A 17,769-nucleotide genomic window follows, 5' to 3' on the forward strand; every position below is an offset into this window, starting at 1 on the left:
GCCCCTGCTCGCCACAACTAGAGAAAAGCCCGTGCGTAGTAACAAAGACCTAACACAGCCAAAAATAAAATAAATAAAATATAAATAAATTAAAAAAACAAAAGTAGTAGCTATATTCTTATTCTCAAATAGTGAAGAACTTTATGAAGTTGGGTTATTTCAGGCAGAATCTTTTCATAACACTTTCTATCACCTTTCCGAAAAGGATTTCATGAGCCGACCAGTCATTTTGTGACACAACCTACAGAGAACATTAAGAGGAAGATGACAGGAGAGGAAAGCAAAGGAAAGGAATGTCTGAAGTAAAGTACATAAAGGGAAGTATACCGTGCTGTGTGCACACCAGTGCTTGATAAATGATACTGGATAATTCATAGACCTTTCTTTTCTTTATTAAATGTGTAAAAAGGAGTCCTCATTTTACAAACTCAAAATCAGACAAGTATATGAGGGTATATAATTGGCATATTTATAAACTGTATCCACCCAAAAATTCACTGCGGACACAATCCATACCACATTCAACGTCTGCATATTTACATGATACCTCCTACAAAGTAAATAGAAAATTAACTCCCATCACTTTAGTTCAGTCCATATATGATATAGTTTCAAAACAAAGGCAATTTTTTTCAACCAAAACACCATAGGCAATTTTTTTCAGCTCAAGTACCAATTCATAATTTTGTGCAAAAATACAGCAAGACTAATTATAAGGGTTCTGTTCAGTTTTAGTCAGTAAGATATGCTTGTACGCTACTGAAATACAGCTAAAGTTTTAGATTTTAATTGCCAAAGTAACAGTACTTCTGATTTACAATTGACCTAAAAATAGTGGATCCTAATATATATTCTTGACATTTTAAGAAATCTTCAAAATGTAAATAATACATTTCTAAAAGTACATGTGCCTTGCCATTCACTCAATAAACATGATTTATTTAAGTACAGGTCACAAAAGTTCAATTAACCAGAATTCTATACCTATTTCCGGCCTGCTATTTATTTCAGTCTTAAATCTGACTTTATATCAAAAGCAGCAGTTTAAGAATTTATTTCATAAGATTAATCCCAAGAGTTACTGGGTAGCTTTCAAACTATTTCACTCCTTATAAATATAAATCACTAGACAGTCTAGACCAGTGGTTCCTTGCATTGGACTTATCTGGGGGGGCTCTTTAAAATGTGCATGGGCCCTACCTAAGAACTAATGAGTAAAAATCTTCAAGAGTATATTTTTTTAAAGTTTCCAGGTGCTAATATGCAGCCCAGTGTGGAAACCTCTGACCTAGATCACTAGACCAGCGGTTCTCAACTTATAAGGTACATCGGAATCACTTGAGGAAACTTTTTGAAAAGGAAAAAAAGAGAAAAACAAACAGATTTGCTTCAGTAGATTGAGAGTGGTGTCCAGGAACCAGCATTTTAAACAATCATTGCGGCTGGCCACCACAAATCACTCTAAGAAACAATGCACAGCCTCTGTCAGGTTATAAACGAGCACATTCAGCAGTTTAGGTGACACTGTCCTGCCAGTGCTAACGATCCTGCCCTAGGAGTTTTAGCCAGTGTTTGAGGGCAACACGTAGCCTTTAAAAATAAAATATATTTATACTCTTAAACATAAGGTCAAAACCAAGTGAACTGTGAGATCATAATCCATTCACTAAAGAAGGGAAAGGTTTTCAAACAAATTTTTTAAACCTTTAAACAGACCAGTTCTTAGCACTCGACGTAAATCTAATGCCTTCTCCATCATTGGTTAGCCTGATATGTGATCAGAGGTAGTGAGTGATTCCAGCTTACCAAATGTAACGTAGATTATAAAAGATACACATTCTAATCATAATCTGTAATCTAATCTGTACAGTCTCTTATGTAATAGAGATTGGACATCATGGATATTAAATACTACTAAAACAGTGAATAATACACTCTCAATTTAAAACAATGAAACTTCATAATATTTCCCTCACATAATAAATTTCTACATGTAATATTGGGGGAGGGGGGATCTAGAAAACACTAAAGGTATCATGCTGCCTCTTTTGTGAAGAAGCTATAATGGGTAGTTGGTATGTATCATTCTACTTTAAGAATTTTTTTTAAAAGCACAGAAAAAGTAACCACATGTAAGACCACACAGCAAATGAGAGGATAGCTAGAACTAGCAGTGAGACTTTCCACTTGGAAAGTTGGGTCCATTATCTTATCAGCTTGACAACTGTACCTCACAGTGTGTGATGACTGTTACTAAGAATTATAAATATTTAAACACATTTGAGTGTGTGAAAGCTACACCACCCCCGCCAAACTTTAGGAACAGATATAATCTACTTTGAACCCAGAAGCAGAATAAGGAAAAAACAGCAACAACAAAGCTAGGAAGCAGATATAGTATATGGTTAGTGGAATCTACATGGCATCTTGCTCACCTATGCTATGTCTAAGATGCTACTATTTCCTGTGTACACACTTTTCTATCATGTTCTTCACAAAGGCTTATACCACCTCTTTTCCAGTGGCATATGTGATTAAACAGCTGGCAATTCTTCTTAACCAATGAAAAGGCAACTGCCAAAACCCAGCGCTGTATTGCCAGAAAGGCAATTCATTTCATAAAATAAGAAACTGAAACTTTTAAATCCACACTTATTAAGAAGCTAAACAATTCATACTAATTTTTAACCACTTATAGTCTAGACTATTAAAACAAACCATTTTCCAGTTTATAAATGAGTTAACGCCAAAATAATGAATTTTAAAAAGCAAAACAAAGTTGAAAAATTACATATAAAATATCCAAACCACGTGATATTATGCCTTCTACTTAGGAAAAAAAGCTTCTTGAATGGCTGAAATGAAAATAGAGAGACAGCACTCGTGGGAAAAGGATTTCAAAACATAACACAATGGTATAAGGCACTACCTTAACTTCAGTCTACACTGGGTCATCTCAAATCCAGAACATGAACAGGGGAAGGAAGGACACAAACATCCAACTTCTCACGTCCTTTTAGCTGGTTTGGCAGTTAACTGCTTTTCTCTTTCAAATTCCTTCTCTCGTTGCTGCTCCCTTTCCAGCTCTTCTTTTTGCCTCTTCTGCTGCAGTTTAAGTGCTCTTTTCTAAGTCAAAAAAATTTAAAAACCAAGAGAGCAAAAGGCTTATAGGTTATGGCCTAATTTAAAAGTAGTAGTGTTTTTAGAGAACAAACTAGTGGTTTATGGGGGAGTGCAATATAGGGGTGGGGGAGTGCAATATAGGGGTGGGGGAGTGCAATATAGGGGTGGGGGAGTGGGAGGTTCAAACTACTGGGTGTAAGACAGGCTCAAGGATGTATTGTACAACATGGGGAATATAGCCAATATTTTGTAATAACTGTAACTGGAAAGTAACCTTTATATTAAATTAAAAATAAAAAATTTTAAACAATTTTAAGTAATAGTGCTTTGATTTAAGGTAATCAATACATAATAATAAATTTCACGTTTAACTTTTAAATTTCTTCAGAGTAACTTTTTTTTATTGAAGTATAGTTGCTGTATAGTATAAGTTACAGGTGTACAATATAGTGATTCACAATTTTTAAATGTTCTGGGTAATTTAAGGTCTCCTTGATAAAAAAATTCTGTTACTCAAAACTCTTATTAAATGAGAAATATAGTGACATATTCAGAGAATGTGAGCCCACCAGCCCAGCTATTAGTAGAAAAGCCCGGAGTGGGGTTAATAAGAATGTGTTTTAAAAGAAAACAATGTACCATGAATTAAGTATCCTATTATATATGAATATATAAGAAGTCAGAAAATGAATACTGAAGAAAAACAGACAATTAAACCTCTACTTCTATAAAGACTGTGAAAGAATTTTCGACTCACTTTTAACTTTGATGTCTTTTCATGAAGCATCAGCATCTCTTTTCTTATATTCACCAACTTGGCATGATAGTGTTTAGCTTCAGTGAACTTAAGATGGAAAAGTAAATTTAAAAGTCAATTTAAAACAGACTGAAATATCAAAATGGGTAAATAAATCAATACCTAAATTACAGTTCATTCTGCCTAAATTTGTCAAAATTTTTGAAGATCTAATTATCTCCATATTTTAATTCCAAGATTCAAATTTAATTTAAACCACTAGTAGGCTTTTGAGAATACTTGATTCAGTTCAGATTGATTAAAAGTTACTAAACATAAAATAGACATTTATATTCTGTAAGATAACATTTTGCCTTAAAAACATGCAATATAATTGGGAGATTGGGATTGACATATATACACTGATACGTATAAAACAGATAACTAATAAGAACCTGCTGTATAAAAAAATAAATAAAATAAAACTCAAAAACTCAAAAAAATAAAAACCATGCAATATAATTCTAAAATTTTAGTAAGACTATCCAACAATGCTATCAGTTTCATTTAAGAAAAGTAAAACACTCTCTACTGCCTTTACAAGGGAGAGACTGAGCCAGGGTACACAGGACAGTTTAAGTGAAGTGTCTGCCCATCAGGAAAAACCAAGCTGTGGCCAGAGAGCCCTGAGAAGGCTGTGGACAAGTCTGATCATATTCTTTGGGCTTCTGAAGTCAGACCAAGGAGAACAATCTCTGTAAGGACACTTTTCTTCCCAAGGAGTGATAAGTATAGACTTTCCATCTGAGCCAGAGATGGACGAGAAGGAAAAAAAAACACCTCATTCTCAGGAAGGAAGGTAACAGAAAGAGAAGATCAGGTAAAAAAAAGGAAAGAGGTGTCAGTACAGAGATTAGCAGCCTTAATGTAGCTACAAGTAAAGTCAGAGTCTGATGAGCTCTAGAGCTTACAGACCCTCTTTCTCTCTCTCTGGGCTTCTATTTTTCAGTTCCTGAATGACAATCAAAACCACTCTTGGGGGGCTTCCCTGGTGGCGCAGTGGTTAAGAATCCGCCTGCCAATGCAGGGGACACCGGTTCGAGCCCTGGTCCAGGAAGATCCCACATGCCGTGGAGCAACTAAGCCCATGCGCCACAATTACTGAGCTTGTGCTCTAGAGCCCGCAAGCCACAACTACTGAGCCTGAGTGCTGCAACTAGTGAAGCCCGCGTGCCTAGAGCCCATGCTCCGCAACAAGAGGAGCCACCACAATGAGAAGCCTGCGCACCGCAATGAAAAGTAGCCCCAGCTTGCCGCAACTAGAGAAAGCCCACGCACAGGAACAAAGACCTAATGCAGCCAAAAATAAAAAAATAAAATTAAACAAACAAACAAACAAACAAAAAAACACCACTCATGGGCTGAGAGAAGGAAGGAGAGCAAGACTTAGTTTCTGCCCTTTCAGATGGAAGCGACAGTATTACATATGCTTGGTTCATTCATTCAACAAATATGTAGTTCTGCTGCAACATGAACTCAATGGAGAAGACAAAGACCACCTCCTTCACAAATCAAGAACTACTGAGTAGAAGACTTTGTATTTACTACCACAGGCCTCTGCCTAATACTAGAGAAGGTGGACCTGGTTTTTGATTGTTATAAAAGGAAAACATTAATAAGCCACATTTTTCCAATGAAAAGTCCATTCTTTGACGTATATATATGAAAGTCCACAAAATCATGCAAATGAAGCTATTTCTAATGTTCCGGGTAAAGAGAAAGGTAACCACAAGTTCCTTATTTCTGTTAATTCTCCATCTCCTAAAATAAAGAGTATTAGTTCCTCTCATCAAAAAGCTATAAAGTTTCTGATGAAATTCAACTACTGTCACTTACATTGAAAGATATAAAGGGGACGTAAAGGACCCTCAAACAGTCTGTTTCAGCGTTAATTTGTTATGGCATTATGAAAATGCCATACAATTAAATAAATGCTAATTTTAAAAACCATGTACTTGATAAAGAGAGATGTGCTTTCCTTAAGGGGAAAAATAGTACCTCCAAAGTTCCTTACTTTTACTTCTCTTTTATTAGTCTTTAATTATGAGCAGATCTATTCCAGACTTTCATATATAAGCTCAATTTCCTATCACAAGTTCAACATTTGAAAGCTAACAATTCAAGACAATAGAAGGTCTAATAAAGTAAATCAAGGTTTCCTGTTAAACAACAAATTCTAAACTTTAAAAATTAGAGGAAAACATACGTAGGTATCTCAAACATACATAAGTACAAAGTTGGGAGGATAAACCTAGTTATTTCTAAAACAAGATGTCATTAAGCTATGTCAACTAAATCATACTTACCAAAGCATTAATATCCAACATAGAATGACATTCTTTAAATTTTGAAATCTCTTGTTCCAGTGTGTCTAATAATACAACTTGGTTCTGTCTGAAACAAAAGCACACAGCCAAAATAAACTTTACATACTTTAAGTGATGGTTCATTAAAAGCAATCACATTCATCTTGGTTAATGTTAAAAGTAGAAATTAAGTTGGAAATTTATTGACTCTCCAAGGCTTATTTAGTTTATCATAATCTTTTTCAAAATAATATTCCAATATTCTGATAATTAAATACATCTTTTATTCTTGCCTCAATTTCAGATTTGAATAACATCAAACCATTTTAAATTATTTTATTACTTATTTCTAACAACCCTCTGTATTAGCCCCAAAAAAGTTTTTTTTATACTATCTTGCCCAAGAAACTTGATGTTTTATATATATTAAAATTGTAACATTACCATAAAGGAAGAGGAGCAGTGACTTTTTAGATTAGAGTTGGAAAAAAAGCAGTATCAAGGGATAATAATCAGTTGGTGTGATCTTGGAAATTTAGTTTCTCTGGACCTAAATTTCTTCATTTACAAAGTAAGAAGGTCAGACCAAGTAATTTCTAAGACTCCTCAATAAAATCTGATTCAAAACTTTCTATTGAGGAAGAGAAGCCAACTTCTCTGATATTCTTCTCCAGATCAACCAATGCTAGGATCACAGGAATAAGTGACACTGTGGGGGGTCACTTAATTAAATATTTTAAAGAATACTATAGACAAAGAAAAATATGATATGATGTGCTTGCAGAAGTATGCTAAACAGAGAACAACAATGAAAAAAAGAAATAGCAATGAAGAGACTGAAGGGCAGTTAAAACATCTCCACCACCCAGCACTGAGTATGGCATATCCTACAGGTCATAAGTGTCCCTTCGGCTCTGACTGGAGACCACAGAAGGTGAAACCAGAATGGATGAGAGGAGAACCCAGCAAGCCAATGATCCAAGACAAGCAGGACAGCAAAAACAGGCTGTTACAACTGGAAAACAATAAAAAATAAACAAAACCAAAAGTCGGTTCTTCCAAAATATTGATAAAATTGATAAACTTCTAGCTAGACTAACAAAGAAAAAGAGAGAGGAGATACAAATTACTAACATAATTTATGGAAGAGGGGTCGTCACTACTTATCTCATGGACATTAAAAGGATAATAAAGGAATACTACAGGTAGCTCTATGCTCACCAATTTGATAACTTAGATGGAAATGACTAACTCCTTGAAAGACACAAACTACCAAAACTCACACAAGGAGAAACATAATCTAAGTAAGCCTATATCTATAAGTAGTAACCTTCCAGAAATCAAAGTACCAGGAACAGATGGCTTCATGGCGATTTCTACCAAACATTTAAGGAAGAAATTATACCAATTCTCCACAATCTCTTTCAGAAAACAGAAGTAAAGGGAGCACTTCCTAACTCATTCTATGAGGCCAGCATTACCCTAAAATCAAAACCAGATAAAGACATTATAAGAGGGACTTCCCTGGTGGCACAGTGGTTAAGAATCCACCTGCCAATGCATGGGACACGGGTTTGAGCCCTGGTCCGGGAAGATCCCACATACCACGGAGCAACTGGGCCCGTGCGCCACAACTACTGAGCCTGTGCTCTAGAGCCCATGAGCCACAACTACTGAAGCCCGTGTGCCTAGAACCCATGCTCCGCAACAAAGAAAAGCCACCGCAAGGAGAAGCCCACACACCACAACAAAGAGCAGCCCCTGCTCACTGCAAGGAGAGAAAGCCCGTGAGCATCAACGAAGACCCAACACAGCCAAAAATAAATAAATAAATAAGTTTATTTTTTTAAAAAAAGACATTACAAGAAAGGAAAACTATAGATCATTATCTTTCAAGAACATAGATGCAAAACTCCTCCACAAAATATCAACAAATCAAATCCAACAATGTATAAAAAGAATTATACACCACAACCAAGTGGGATTTATTCCAAGTACGCAAAGCTGGTTCAACATTTGAAAATCAATCAATGTAACCCACAACATCAACTGGTTAAAGAAGAAAAATCATATATGGTCTTATCAGCAGATGAAGAAAAAGCATTTGATGAAGTCCAACACCATTCATGATTAAAAACACTCTCATCAAACTAGGAGGAGAGAGGAACTTCCCCAACTTGATAAAGAATATCTTTTAAAAAATCGTACAGCTAATATTGCACTTGTGGTAAGAAACTAGATGCTTTCCTCCTAAAGATCTGGAGCAAGGAAAGGATGTCCGCTCTTACTACTCCTATTCAACATTTTACTGGAAGTCCTAGCTAATGCAATAAGACAAGAAAAGGAAATAAAAGGTATACAGATTAGAAAGGAAGAAATAAAACTGTCTTTGTTCACAGATAACATGATTGCCTATGTGGAAAATCCCAAAGAATCAACAACAACAAAAACCCAGGAACGAATATGTGAATATAGCAAAGTTTCAGGATACAAGGTTAATATACAAAAGTCAGTTGCTTTCCTATATACCAGCAATGAACAATCAGAATTTTTAAAAATACCATTTACAATAACCCCTGTCAGATGAAATAATCTGGTATAGACCTAACAAAATATGTATAGGATCTACATGCAAAAACTATTAAACTCAAATGAAAGAAATAAGAGAGATCTAAGTAATGAAGAGATATTCCAAGTACATGGAATAAAAAACTCAATAGTGCTAAGATATCAATTCTTCCCAACTTGATCTATAGGTTCAATACAATCTCAATTTAAATCCCAGAAAGTTATTTTGTAGATATCAACAAACTGATTCTAAAATTCACATGGAAAGGCAAAGACCTATAATAACCAAGACATACTGAAGAAGAACAAAGTTGGAAGATGTACATTACCAAATTTCAAGACTTACAGAAACTACAGAAATCAAGACAGCAGGATATTGGTGAAAGAACAGATACATTGATCAATGAGACAGTGTAGAAAGCTCTTAACTAGACCCATATATTTCTCTTTGTTCTTTCTCTGAAGTTTGCTTATCTTTCCTTAACACTCAAGAAGTTTAATAACTGCTTATTCATCATATTCAGCTGTTATAAACAGTAGTTGATTTTACTATCATCATCATCATCATCATCATCACTGTCTAGACGCCTAGGAAGATAAATGGGGTTATTGAAACACTAAATTTTAGCCAATGTCCTCATCAATTAAACTTTCCAATTAAACCTTGATTCCTAACTTCCTATAAATAAAGTGTTACCAGATATGTTTTGTTTGCAGAGTTTCTTACCTTCCTTCAGTCTATCATATATCATCCAAACTCACCCACAAAATCTTTGACTTTTCTGCCACAAGGATTGGCTGGTGTTAAAATACAAGACATACCACACACCGGGGAATAAAAAAAATCTTACTTGGAACTAGCAGAAAACTAAGAATGTTACCAGCTCCCTTAACTACAGTAGGGTACCACATGTAGTAGAACACAGTACCACTTTTATATTCATTTATCATCTTCAAACCCAAGGATTATAACATTAGTTACTAATATTTAAAAAATGGACATAGTTGTTGATTATTCCTCTCCTTTTGCCCTAATAAAGGCCTCTGAGATCAGTTTTCAAAGAGTAAGTCTTAGAGCAGCAGTGGTTCATAGCCAGTTTAAAGGTGACCACCACAGAAAAGAAATAATAGGCCAGCTTGGGCAATCCAGAGAGGTCCTGACCCAAAAGGAAGAAGAAGCTCAGACTGCTGTTTCTGGGTGACAGCTGATAAAATCAGAGTGTATATTTTTGCATATTGATTACACTTTATGGATTCCATTCTTCCTTATCCTGTTCCTCTCTTAGCTTATTCTCCAATCCTTTATTTAGCTAGTAGAGTTATAAACTAAGAATGAAATGGGTCATTTCCAAAAAAGATAATTAGGGATTTCTGGCAACTCATGTGAACCAGCAACTGAAAACAAATGTGACTCCTATGGAGGCAATTTTGCAGCTCTACTCAGAAACAGGTGTATACCCATTTGCAACATCCCCAAGAGGCGATTCTTTTCTAAAATAGTGGAGAGACACCAAAACTAATCAAAGAGTCTAGATAAGATTTACGGGTACTTCTCAGAAGAGACCAAACACTCTAGGAGCATTCATTTCACTTTTTACATTTAGATTACTGTGTAATCTAAATTACACGTATACTATGTAATTTAGATTACTCCACTCCCATTTGCTAACACAAAAGATACAGAAATACTCCATTGTATTAAATGTTACAAAATATTATCCCTAATACAGTATATACTTTACTTATACAGTAGATTATGACTATGCCAGAGAAGAAATGCGTGCATCTATGGTCTTTTTCAGCTCACGTGAGTTCCTGGAGAGCTTGTTTTGATCTCTGCAGATCTGGCAAGTAGTGAGAAAGCAAGCCTTCTGCCAGTTGCTCCACAGCTTTGTCTTCTATGGTCAAGTCCTCTATTAACCCTTCATCTGGAGAAGCGTCACTTAAACCTGTCCCCAAGCAAAAAATCAAACTTAGGAAGCTTTTAAATTGACACAGGGGTAAGAAAGTAGCAGGGAGGGAGGAAAGGAGGCTGGCAGTGGAGTTCAGAGCACACACACAGGATACTATAGGTATCCTTTTTTTTTTTTTTTAACTTTTACTTCCTGAGCATCCTCTAAAAATCAAGTTATGAGCACTCAAAAAATATTTTTAAGCTACTAGTACAACGTAAAGTCTAGCTGAAAAGAACATTAACACACGCAAAATTCCATATGTGTATGTATTTTTCAGGGAAGTGGATTTAGTTTTCAATGAATTATTAAAGGAGTCTGAGGCCTAAAAGGAAGGAACAGTTACTGAATGGAAGCAAGAAATTCTTCTTTCCAAAAGCTTGCAGAATTTTTTTTTAATTAATTTATTTATTTTTGGGTGTGTTAAGTCTTTGTTGCTGTGCGTGGGCTTTATTTAGTTGCGGCAAGCGGGAGCTACTCTTCGTTGCGTTGCACAGGCCTCTCACTGCGGTGGCCTCTCCCGCTGCGGAGGACGGGCTCCGGGCTCACGGGCTTCAGTCATTGTGGCTCGTAGGCTCCAGAGCGCAGGCTCAGTAGCTGTGGCGCAGGGGCCTAGTTGCTCCGCAGCATGTGGTATCTTTCCGGACCAGGGCTCAAACCCGTGTCCCCTGCATTGGCAGGCAGACTCGTAACCACTGCGCCACCAGGGAAGCCCCTAGGGATTATATATTTTTTAAATGCAGGGACTTCCCTGGCAGTCCAGTGGTTAAGACTTCGCCTTCCAATGTAGGGGGTGCAGGTTTGATCCCTGGTCAGTGAGCTAAGATCCCACATGCCTCGCGGCCAAAAAACCAAAAGGTAAAACAGAAACAATATTGTAACAAATTCAATACAGACTTTAAAAAAATGGTCCACATTAAAAAAAAAAAACTTAAAAAAAATTCTTTTTAATAAATGCAATACCTAAAAATATTTTTTTTCAATTCTATGGAAGTAATATGGGTCAACATTTATTTTGCATAGAGCTTGATATATTATTTACAGGTAAAGGGAGGGTCATTTGTTAGCAGGAAAGAAATTTTCTAAGAATTTTTCCTCTCTTGAGATTCAGAACCTTAATTTACCATAGAAAATAGTGTATAATAATTGTCTTCTGTGTAAATCTAGATTTGATGCCAGGAACTATTTTATTCCTACCTTTCCTTTGAATAATAAGTGTAAGCATTGTTCCAGGCATTCAAAAATGTCTAACATGAATACCCATCAATCACTACTCCTACCAAGAAAAGTACAAAACAATTTCTAAACAGGGTTCAATGAATGGTTTGTAAGATTTTAGAATCACTGGTTTAGAATTAAAAAAAAAACAAGTGAAATGGCCACATTACTAAAATGGTACTCCAAAAGCATTTTTAAACTAATATTAAACTCTGAAACACCTCTCTTTAATCATAATCTGGTAATACTCCATAACATCAAATTAGATCATTATACAGAATACGTTCATCACAATATATTGCTTATAGCTCATTTCCAAGTATAGTTTTTACCACAGATCTAAATTTTGGCAAGATTGAGGAAAACAACATGCTGTCATATTCAAAATTAGCTTTTAGAGATCAAAATAAATTAGTATGGTTTTTATTTGGATCCTGAGAAACATAAACAAACTTTGGAATTCTCTAGATTGCAAGGCAATATTCAAACAAGTAAGAGCTAACTAGAAACTGAAGCACTCCACAAGTGAAAGAAAAATATAACGGGAAAAGTGAAGCATTTACAGATATTACCATTGATGTTCCATCAGATGGGAAGTGAATAAAATATATCATTAATGTTATATATTATATATATTATATTTTATTATGATTAATGTCATTGCTAAAGGCTTGATTACAATAACAGTGCAAACAGCAGCAACTCTCTTTAAAAAATATAGAAGGGCTTCCCTGGTGGCGCAGTGGTTAAGAATCCACCAACGTAGGGGACACAGGTTCGAGCCCTGGTCCAAGAAGATACCACATGCCGCGGAGCAACTAAGCCCAGACACCACAACTACTGAACCTGCGCTCTGGAGTCCGCAAGCCACAACTACTGAGCCCGCGCGCCTAGGGCCCATGCTCCGCAACAAAGAAAAGCCACCGCAATGAGAAGCCCACGCACCGCAACAAACAGTAGCCCCTGCTCACCGCAACTAGAGAAAGCCCACACGCAGCAACGAAGACTTGACACAGCCAAAAATAAATTTAAAAAATAAATAAATTTTTAAAAAAAAATATATATATATACATAGAAAACATAAGTATTACAGATAAACAGAAACAACCAAATAATGATATTTCAACTTTAAGGAATAACAACCAATACACCTTCCTTAAACTATATATACATTTTAACTCACACACACAGCAACCCCCTTACCCTGCCCCAGTTTTCTGGTTAAATTATTGGAAGAGTCGAAGTTACTCATGTTTTTACACACATTTATTCACTAAGTTCAAGGTATTTTATTGTGGGAGACAAGAAACATTTGCTGCACATACATTTTATGTACTAGTCTTTGAGGTTACAACAATAAATTAGGCAAGTCCCCTTCCCTGAAAAAGCTCAATACAGAGGAATCAGAGAATGTGAGAAGTGCCATAGATTAGAGAAAGATCACTTTCACCAGGGATATCAGGGAATAATTCCTAAAGGAGGTGTGGGCATCTGAGCTGAAGCTTGAAGAATGGATAGAATTTTCATTCCTTTCTTTTTTCTTTTTAAGTGTTACTCATTGTAAAAACTTAAAATACAAAAGAAGAGGGTATAACCTGAAAAGTAAAAATACTCCTCACTACCTTACTCCACAGAGAGTCACTCTGGAGTTTCTTACATAGCCTTCAAGAAATTGTCTTTGCATACACATGGTTAAACCCTGTTTTTATCACAAATGAAATCTTGCTTATACTGTTCTACAAGTTTTCTCATAAATATATATCTCAGATATGGTCAATATGTTTGAATCTACTCCATTCTTTTTAACAGAATTCTACCACATTTTGTTTAACCAGTTCCCTATTGTTATGGACTAAATGTGTCCTTCCCCCAAAATTCATATGTTGAAGCCCTAACCTCCAATGTAATGGTATCTGGAGGTGGGGGTCTTTGGGAAATAATTAAGTTTAGATGAGGTCTGAGTGTAGGGTCCCCATGATGGGATTACTGACCTTAAAAGAAGAGGAAGAGAGACCAGAACTCTCTCCTTCCACCATGTGAGGACACAGTGGAAGGCAGCCATGTGCAAGATCAGAAGAGGGTCCTCACCAGGAACATAGTTTGCCCACACCTAGACCTTGGGCTTCACAGCCTCCAGAACTTCAAGGAATAAATGTCTGTTGTTTAAGCCACCCGCCTATGTTATTTTATTATAGCAGCCCGAGTAGACTAAGACAAAGAAAATAAGACACCTATTCCGCTTTTTGCTTTTTCAAACAATGTTGCAGTGAGCTTCCTTGCTTGTCTTTGCATATTCATGTCACTGTTTCTATAGAATAAATTCTTATAAATAGATTAATGGAACAAGGTGTTTATGCATTTTTTAACAGACATTGCAAAACTGCTTTCCTAAGAGATGTCACCAATTTACACTTCCATCAGCAACCTATGAGGGCTACTATTTCCAAATGGGTAAGAATTCTAAGGCAGGAGAGGAAGGGATGCAATATGGTAAAGGAAGCAGCATGAAGAAAGGTGGGAATATAGGATGGCTCTGGAAAGACAGGTTAGTTTGGGGTGTCTGGAGCATGAGACATATGCAGTAGTGAGCTCTAAGGCCGTGTGGCCAGCCTATGAGGACCCCTGAATGCGAAGATAATGTGTTTGGCTCTTAGTTTAGTAAGGAGCCATTTAAGGTTTTCAAGCAAGTAAATGACATGATGGGAGTTTTATCTTGGGGCAGTGATGTGACAGTGGGATAGATGGAATGAAAAATAAGAGACTGGAGGTGGACTAGCCTTACAACTGTTGTTGTAAAGGTGAAAATACAAAGAGGAGATGTAAATTGTACAGTAGAATCCCCTGGGCTAAACAGAGGTAGGAGGCAAGTGGGAGGAAAGAGTCAAAAGTAATGTCAAACACTGATGTGTATAAAATTGATGACTGATTAAAAAAAAAAATAGAAGATCGATAATTTCATCAAACTGAGAGAGTAACTGGAACAACTTTAGGATGCTGTGGTGTTTTGTTTCTTGATCTGGATAATAATATTCATCAAGTTATATACCCTTTGATTTGTGAATCTAGATTATACCTCAATAAAATAATTTATTCTTGAAAAAAAAAGAGTAATGTCAAAGTTTCAAGTGATAGTGACTTGGCACCATTAATAGGATCAGACATCTACTTTTATTTATGTACATGCTGTGTGTGAGATTAGTGCACAATAACCATGTCAGAGTACCCAGCAAGCAGAGAGAGACCCAACCTGCACTTATATACAAGGAAGTGATATTTATAGATGCAACTTAGGAAGGTGTGACGAGAGAGAGGTCACTGAGGAAAAGCACCACCAAGAAAGGGCTGAGAGCACTATTTTGGGGTAACCCCTATATTTCTGGAACAGGAAGTACAAGTAAAGGCACATCCAAAGTCCTGAAGCCTTTCTCACCTAGGGTTCCTCATCTGAACCACAGAACACAGAAACTGCTTTGAGTGACTATCTTCTCAGTTCTCCCTAGCATAGTACAAACATAGTATCATTATGGATGCAGAGCAAGTCGATTCATTACATTCAATAGATACTCTAGGCCATTAGGGTTTAAATCTCTCCTCGAACTCGGGTTGAGAAAGACTGCTGGAAGAAGGACGCAGTAAGGTCAAAAAGCAAGATAATCATTTCATGAGTGAGTGTGCAATAATACTGGATACATCAATTCTCTTAATTACAAACCAATCATCCTTCTGGTAAATTCATCCTCAACCACTAACGTGTAACAAATAGCCAACAGTGTGCTGGAGTCAATACACAAACTCAGAATGGCTTCACCATCAACCCCCACCAACAGCACCCCAAACACCGCTTCCCCCCAGATCTCGTTTCCTGCCTCCTCGTCTGGCCAGGAGGGTCGGAAAGGTTCCCTAGCTCCACGCTGGGGCCAGAGCCTCGGGTCGGCAGCTGCCGAAAGCATCTTATTCCCGCGGGGCGGCCCGGAGACCCACCCACTCGGGTCCCGCCCGCCCCGCCCCACAGCACGTACCCGGCGTCGGGCCCCCGGCCTCCAGGCCGTCGGGTGGCCCTGCCAGGACCCCGTCCAGGGACGGCGGCCCAGGGACACTCATGTCCCTCCCGCTGGGAACAGGGAAGGGGCAGTAGTACAGACTGTCAGGTACAGTGAGGAAGCACCGAACGCGTACAGAGCCCACCGGGACAGAAGCGACGGTCGCACCCGGAAGTGACGGAAGCGGAAGACGGGTCGGGGCACGTGACCGCGGGCCCGCCCTCCCGCTTTTTGCCTCCTCCATCCACCCACCCCCGGCGCTTCGGGGGTTCCGGCCGGACGTCCTAATCTGGTCGGTCGGTGTCAGTAGAGTCAGCTGGGCGGGGCTCACGTGCCTGCCTCCGATGGTGGTGGGGGGATGGAAGGGGCGGTGACGGGAAGGCGCAGCTTTTCAGTTTTGTGTCCTTGTTAAGGAAACACCTTAGGAAGAAGGACTGCGTGCTTTCCCTGAGATTTGGACCCATAAAAAATTCAGTGTTTAGCTCTCTTTAGCCTTGCTAATTGGGGGTTTGCCAGGATTCATCTCTCCTCTTGTTGATTGTAGGTGAACGATTTAAGGCCTGCGTTGTAGCATCAATCTACCTGAACAAATTCAGCCAAATAACCGGAAACTGCACTTGCTGAGATCCTGTGGGATGATGTCATGAATTTTGATGAAAAACACTTAGAAATGGGCAGATGCAACCTCAGACCAAATAAAGTGATCAGCTATGCCCTCCTTACCTTAGACCCTCTTAGACTGTAATAGTGGCCTCCTAATGTTGCACCCCAAAATTGCCTGTCCAAACAATTTTTTCTATGTTGCAGGCAAAGCTGTTTTCAAAAAAAATGAGAATTTATCTCAAACCTCAGAAACTTGCACCTGCTCCCCATTGCCCTTATCAGTGCATTCGTACCCCTTCCTCTTTTGGCCTTCTTTCCTCTCAAGATTAGCTGCTCCTTACTACCTGTGGTAAGCAGAATAATGCCCCCACCAAAGATGTCCACAGACTTCACCCCCAGAACCTGTGAATATGCTGTTTCACTGCAAAAGCGTAATTAAGGTTGCTAGTCCCATGACTGTAAAATAGATTACCCGGAGTTACTGAGTGGGACTAACATAATCACAAGGGCCTTCAAGCTGGAAAAGGGAGGCACAAGAAGAGAGTTAGGAGGGAGATGTGACTTTGAAGAATGACTAGAGCAATGCAACATTGCTGGCATCGAAAATAGAGGAAGAGGGTTACCAGTGACCTCTAGAAGCTGGAAAACACAAGGAAATGGATTCACCACTAGAACCTCTAGAATGGAACTCAGCCCTGCCAACACCTCAATTTTATCCCAGTGAGAGCTGTATTGCACTTCTGACCTACAGAACTCTAAGATAACACACAAATTTGTATTGCTTTAAGTTTGTGGTTATTTGTTACTACTTCAATAGGAAAGTAATGTACTACCCTTCAAACATCCTTTGAAAACTATGCCCTTTCATGCCTGGAATATTTTATTCTTTTCAAAGTCCTACTCATCTTTCAAGGCTCGGCCTAAATAATACCTTTACTTTGAAATCATTCACAATCCTGCCTCCCCTTTCAACTCTCAGAAAGTAATAACCTTTTCCCAACTACAAAGCATCCTCCTGCTATTTAGCACTTAATCCATTCTTGTATTCGTTACTTCTCTTCCTCTATCAAATTGCAAACTCCAAACAGAAATTCTTTTTTTTTTTAACAAAACAAAAGACATGTTTATTGCTCTCATCAAAGAAAATTCCAAGGATTTTAAAA

At 37.7% G+C, this 17,769-nt stretch overlaps 1 protein-coding gene across 2 annotated transcripts in view; it reads right to left on the reverse strand.

Annotated features, from left to right (window-relative positions):
* Nucleotides 1-372: 372 nt before the first annotated feature.
* The window catches only part of BLOC1S6 (biogenesis of lysosomal organelles complex 1 subunit 6), a 54,558-nt gene continuing 37,161 nt past the window's right edge, over nt 373-17,769 (reverse strand). Inside the window, exons 1-5 of one of the 2 annotated variants that reach the window (XM_036842565.1) lie at nt 15,983-16,173; nt 10,601-10,742; nt 6,226-6,313; nt 3,881-3,967; nt 373-3,126 (exon numbers count right to left, since the gene is read on the reverse strand). In XM_036842565.1, coding sequence (XP_036698460.1) covers nt 3,007-3,126; nt 3,881-3,967; nt 6,226-6,313; nt 10,601-10,742; nt 15,983-16,064 — 519 coding nt within the window. In that variant the 5' untranslated portion in view covers nt 16,065-16,173 and the 3' untranslated portion in view covers nt 373-3,006. Of the gene's footprint in view, nt 3,127-3,880; nt 3,968-6,225; nt 6,314-10,600; nt 10,743-15,982; nt 16,174-17,769 lie in introns of those variants that run through there. The other variant, XM_036842566.1, reaches the window with a different exon arrangement.

Source organism: Balaenoptera musculus, chromosome 2 (assembly GCF_009873245.2).
Source record: "Balaenoptera musculus isolate JJ_BM4_2016_0621 chromosome 2, mBalMus1.pri.v3, whole genome shotgun sequence".
Taxonomy (NCBI): Eukaryota; Metazoa; Chordata; class Mammalia; order Artiodactyla; family Balaenopteridae; genus Balaenoptera; species Balaenoptera musculus.